The sequence below is a fragment of the Eufriesea mexicana genome, unplaced genomic scaffold (assembly GCF_001483705.2).
Source record: "Eufriesea mexicana isolate 0111107269 unplaced genomic scaffold, ASM148370v2 scaffold515, whole genome shotgun sequence".
NCBI classification, from domain to species: Eukaryota; Metazoa; Arthropoda; class Insecta; order Hymenoptera; family Apidae; genus Eufriesea; species Eufriesea mexicana.
Window position 1 is genome coordinate 1 of NW_016908693.1, and position 6,583 is coordinate 6,583.

At 34.2% G+C, this 6,583-nt stretch overlaps 1 protein-coding gene across 1 annotated transcript; it reads left to right on the forward strand.

Moving 5' to 3' along the window:
* Positions 1-356: 356 nt before the first annotated feature.
* On the forward strand, positions 357-1,020 carry LOC108545757 (uncharacterized; the record flags this gene model as incomplete). Its single annotated transcript, XM_017897535.1, has 4 exons — positions 357-472; positions 536-637; positions 716-871; positions 955-1,020. Coding segments are annotated over 4 exons (440 nt in total), but the record flags the coding sequence as incomplete, so codon positions are not given.
* Positions 1,021-6,583: the final 5,563 nt, after the last annotated feature.

A 6,583-nucleotide genomic window follows, 5' to 3' on the forward strand; every position in this document is an offset into this window, starting at 1 on the left:
ATGTTTTTTTTTCCTTTTCAAATGATAATTTACTTTATATGATACATGTGCAATCTTTATTAAATATCATGTTTAAGATCCTAACATGAAAACTCATGATTTATAGAATTATTTTTTCTGATTTCTTGGGACTGGTATCAATCTTCCATTTTTCCAAAGATGCAATTATTTTTTTACACGAATTTTTTTTACACGTATTCTTCGGGAACGTATCTATCGCGTAAAAAGTGAATTAGGGGTGTATTGCTATATTCGTCTGCAAAGCACTGAAATACATTCAATATCATGCATAATGGAATTGGAAAAACTGTTCATGTCGTTAACCTCTGTATTAACTGACACATTTTATTCATGAGTGTTATTTTTCCCCAGATACACGGAAGAGATCATCAAGAATTTTCGATTCATTATAATCTATGCCATAGCAATAAGCACATTTGTCCTGCTTCTATGTGGTCTAATAATACTCATGGTAAATGACTCTTATCAAATTTTGTATGTAGTATATAAAATTAAAGATGCTATTTGTAAACAGAATGTATCAGTAATCGTGAAGCTGCAATTCGTAATTTTATCTGCAACTGCACTCACGGAAATTTACGTGTACGCATGGCCAGCTAATCACGTGATGGACATGGTAAATCATGTTCCACTGCTTCTACGAAATTGGTTCATTCGATTTTCTTAAGTATGGTTAATCTTCTATTATTCTTAGAGCACATACGTTTCACAGAGTGCATACGAATTAAGATGGTACGATCTGACACTGGAAATGCAAAAGGATTTGCTGATTGTATTAGCATTCCAGAAACCAGTCGTTGTCTCTGTCCCGTGCATATTGCCTGAACTTTCTTTGCGTTACTATTGCTCGGTAAGGTGAACGTTTGATTGTTAATCTCGACAAATAAATTAACGAGATGTGGTATATCAGTAATGAACATGATAATGTTTCAGTATCTGTCTAATGCCTTCTCTATCTTCACCGCTGTACGTGTTTTTCTAGGAAATAATGATTCATGAATGCGTATTAATCACACTCGAAATAATGCTTATTCGTATTTTTGTACATAATAATGCTTATTATAATGCTTATTCGTTACAGTTACGACCTGTAACGAAGCTTTCGGTATGATAAACGTGTTTAATGATTTGGTTACAATGTAACACTTCTGGCGAAATATCATTGTTGTTAGTGAAAAGAAATAAATGTTAAAACAATGGCATTTCGTATAATTAAAAATCTATTAAATATTATTTATTAATTTTTATATTTCACAGATATATAATATGTTTATGTAAATATTGTCGGTTGCTGATAGTACGTTAATAATGATATGAAGACGAAAATAAAAATTCGAAACTGAGTCTACTTGAGAAGAGGATATTCGCCAGTTATCAATTTAATCATTTACACTGTAACGTTTATTTGGAACGAATAATTTATTAAAAATACCTTCTCCGATACATTGTCTTTCTAGTAATAACTTCTTTATGCGAGTAAATGGATAAACTAATAAGAAGATTTATTTAACACAATAACAACATAATATAAATTATTACTAAATCTCGTAAATTAAATTCGCTTTTAACTGCGATATAATCTCTCGACGACTCTTTCACACACAACGTCTATCACCTACTGATTGTTTTTCGCGACTATCTGTCATACTCGTCACACACACATCCTTCCACGCAAACATTCCTCACACTCAAACCACACATTCTATGACAACCACTACCACACTTTAAACAGGTGGACAATTACAAATAGTATAATTCTGTATGAAATTTTAATTTCCTTCCTGTTATTAAATATGTTTGTTGCTATATACGACGAAACATTTTTACTCGTACAACGAAAGCATTATCTATTCGTATTAGCATAATTATTTGATAAACAATTTTTTAAGTTGATTTAATCGTATACTTATATCGTCGATAATTCTCCATCAAAGTAAACTACATTCTAATAGATTTATTGCATCCCTCAATAGGCTACGAGAAGTACCGACATATATGATGTCGAAGGTTTCACAATCTACAAACATAGAGAACCAAATCATTTTTATATTAATTTGAATAATAAAATATGCTAAAATATACTGAAGTATGCTCGTGCGCTAAACAGTGATGTCCTTGTTAATCATTTTTCAGAGTACCTACAGAATAAGGCCTTATAAATGTATTCATGGCTGCAATTCGTGTTATCTCCTACCTTCAGCTTCAATAGATCTTGAATAACCTACCAAAGTTTATCGTGATATGAAAAGAATCGATTTCAGAAACATAAACGATAGCTTTCGAAAACTCGTTTATTAATCCTAACTAGTAAACCTTCTTTGAAATAACTTTAAAATAAATTTAATAGTTATGGAATATCAAGTTTAAAATGACACTTATTTTATGCTAATATGCTACATGATATCATCGTAATCAATGGCGAATTTTGTGGTGGATAATGAAAACTTGACGGTGTCACTTATTAAACTATTTAATAAGAATATTAATTTTTACAAGGATTCTCACAACAGTTCTAGATTATTATTCATCGCACATTCTCACGCGCCAAAGGTATATTCACGCACCACACGGTCAGACACACACTCCCTTGTTCTTTGCGCTTCTTTTATTTTTCAGTTTTACCATCCATCCACATTCACTCGTCACCACGCATCACCTCTCATTCATGCCAACTTAAAAGCTAAACATCCCCACAAATTTTACCTTCAAAAAGTCTGAAGTATTACAAATTATTGCGTCTTATTAAAATAAATCAATTATGTACAATTCCGGGCCATAGAAATTCAAAAATCCCAGCTATAACGAGTGAGCAACCGATGGCGAAAGAAAAAAACGTTAGAAGTGTGACGATAGCCCACGATAAGTAAGGAAAGGTAAGGAAGACTCCAAACTCCAACATGAATCAGCAGGTGACTACAGTTCCAAATTCCAAGACGCAACCCTGTGACGACAGCTAATACGAATTACCATCCGATGACCAAACCACCAAACTACACGATACAACACGTTCCAAACCACCTAGCATAAGAGAGCAAGAATATATACTGTGACTCACAAAAATATTCGGACACCAAGGTATGCCTAAATTAATCACATCGTATCGCAGATATGTTGCACCCGTGTTGCTTAAGAGTTCTCCGAATTGTTTCGGGATGAACTTGCATTCCATTATCATCCATAATTCAGAGAGAAAAGGAATGGTGTGGCGGAAGGCGAATAAAGAGTTCCACCATCAAAATACGAGAGACACCGTAAGACACGGCGGAGGTGGCGTGATGGTTTGGGGCTGTATTTCGACCAGAGGAATTGGCAATTTAGTTTTTATTGACACCATCATGGACAAAAACTGTCACTCACACCTACTAAAAAATAATTTATTAAATAGTGCAGAAAAAATGGGAATTCGCAACAATTTTAAGTTTTATCAGGGTAACGACCCCTAACATAAAGCACGCATTGTTGAAGAATTCTTGCTTCATTGTTGCTCGAAAGTTCTTCATCCTCCACCACAATCAGCAGATCCCAATCAGATTGAAAATTTATGGATAAGTTAGATCGCAGAATACGAAAGACGGTAATTAACTCAAAAGAGGAACTGAAACAAAAATTGCTGGAAGAGTGGGCTACTATCGGTACGAATTATTTGGAAAAAATCATTTTTTAATATGCCCAACAGATTGAAACACGTATTGAAATAAAGAGGCTATGCGACAAAATATTAGAAAATGTGTTTATATAAATAAATTAGGGTTATATAATGTTATTTGTGCCAAGTGTCCGAATATTTTTCTGACGTGAAAATAGGGTATTATTTTATTTATAATTTGTTACAGTAAATCCATATGAATTTATTAAATAAAACACATGGTTTTCTCAACTTAAATAAATATCTTATCCACAAAATAAATAACGAATACGATCTGTGTATAAGTATTTGCGATACTAAGTGATTAATTTAGGCATATCTAAGTGTCCGAATGTTTTCGTGAGTTACTGTATATATCCCAAAACCTAAATATAGTCAGTTCTTCTCAAATTCTGTTTACGTGTCACTTCTCTTACAGTATACCTACTCTACGGATAGTATCTCGTATAGAGGCATAGTTATTCTTATTTTTCGCCGTTGCAAACTAGTCCCGTGACAGAAGTGTCGTTGGGCTGTAGGCATTACCTGTCTCATGCGACAGTCGCGAGTTAACCGTGTTGTGGACTAGTACGTTGAGAGAAATAAATACTGTTTTCAATTTTGTATCATCTCATATTGTCAAATATACATATATATGTTCGTTTGTTTCTGTCTTTAAAAAACCCGTGTCCGTCAATTCAATCCAACAACAATAAGTATATTTTTTTATTTGTATGTAAAATTAAATATATAATTAGCAGAAAATCCACATTTCTTATTACAATTTAAATATAACCCCTTAAGTTATAACAACAAAATTCTTTTTATTTGCACATAGAAAGTTTTTTATTGAATAATACACGCTTGTACTATTTTTCAAGGTTGAAGGCTGATTATATTAGCAATTCAACTGATTTATAAAATAGTAAAAGTAATAAAAAATAATCTACATTACTCACATCTAGAACATTCGAATAAAAGCAATACGTGAAAACATTGTTATCCATACCTGATAATTGTTATTATTGGTTGATTTGCCAACGCAATGAATCAGCAGCATTAAAATAGTTTATTGAGAATTGTTGTAAATATTTAAACATTATTACCTAAATATATTAATTTGTCAACTGTTGAAAACGTGGAAGATATTGGTATTCATTTCTATCCACAAGTGCGAGTATAATCGATAACGATGAGATGTTTGTGTGCGTATATATAGATTTAAGTTGACATTTAAGTTCACGCAACAAAAATCTCATAAACAAGTGATTTAAAAATATAAACTGTCGCGAGCCTTTTAGTATTTAGTATAAAACATAATGGCATTATGTATAACATACCGAACGTTTCTTTATTGATACCTGGGAAAATATTTGCTTCCGAAAGCTAAAATTTATACATGGCACCCCTCCCCCCGTCCCCCTCTTCCTTTTCCTCTATAACATCGCCAAATTTCATTTCGATCAACTGCGCAGACCATTTGAAAAATATCCCCTTTTCTCTTAATTTTGATATTTTCACCCCTTACCTTGGAAGTAAAATATTCACCAGTATAACAAAATAAATGCTTCGCAATTGTTAGCAATACAGTAGGGCAAGCATTTCATTATTAGTACAGTCGTTAGCTTCATGTGTAAAGACTTTGTTAATAAAAGATATTAACGAATTTTCAACTTTAATTTAATTGGCCATTAAAATTAGTACGAACAAAGTTAGAACAACATAGTTAGAAGAAAGGTGACCGCGCGCAAGATGATCGAGTGGATATGCATGACAGCCGAGTGCGATAGACGAATGGAAGTTAGTTTATGAGTGCGGTATGTGTGTAAAGATTCCAATCCAGTGGTGAGCATAGCCATCTACTCGCCAACAGATAGATCTATTCGAAGACTACAATCCCCCGTAGGCTGTACTGGTCCATCGAGCTTGCGGGAAAGAGGAAAGATTGGGAAGGAAAGTCTGAGTGTGAAAAAAGGACAAATTGAATGGTTTAACCCTTTCGGTACGAGGAAGTTTTCCACAAGAGTGGTTGCATTGTACGGCAGCGTAAGCCGCGAAAGCATGATTGACACTAAACTTTTCAATCGAACCACGACAGTTATTTATGACTGATGCGGTATTTAACGTGTTTAAAAAAGGTTCCTAAAATGTTTGTGGACGCCGCCAACAGGCGATGGTAGTGTTGTATTCCAAGTAAATCTTTATTTTCGTTACAACTTACAGGCGAACTTTGAGTGGCGAACAATGCGGCCGAGTATGTACCAGATCTTTTTAGCAACGTGATTCCAACTGACTACTAGAGGAAGACTAACTCGACATTTGGGATGATGGGCAATATTTATATCTGAATTAGGAAATAAGTGGGGGTTGTCCACAGATCGAAGGTTAAGAGAGGATGATGCAGGGAAGATTGGCGTTCGAGTGAGCAATAGGGCGATAAGGATGAGTAAGGAATAAAAAGGAAAAGTTAGCCGGTCTAGAGTTTCTATGATGTACATAGGTAAACACCTATAGACGACTAAACAGTCCTCTAACAGTAGTACACAGAGAACGTTTCATGACCGCCGCCAATTAGCAGCAGTAGTACACACGGAGCGTTTCATGACCGCCAGCAATGAGCGGCAATAGTACTGAAAGGGCTAAATGAGGGTTCAAGGGCGCAGAAGAGTCAGAGTGTGTCACTGTGTCAGTCAGAGTGTGTAAGCCATATTTTCTATACATAGCCAAACACCCGTTACGATATAAGATAGTTCTTAGGTTTATATTATCATATAGCGATAAGCGCGGTAGTGTAAGCTTTTAATTCTAAGATCGCAAGTGCTTCGTGTTGGAGCCATCGATCTCATAGGATAAGTTTTCATGTATAACCTTTTTGTACGTTTTGGTTTTTTCTTTTAATTATATTATTGTATCAATTCTCGGGCGTAATAAACGTAT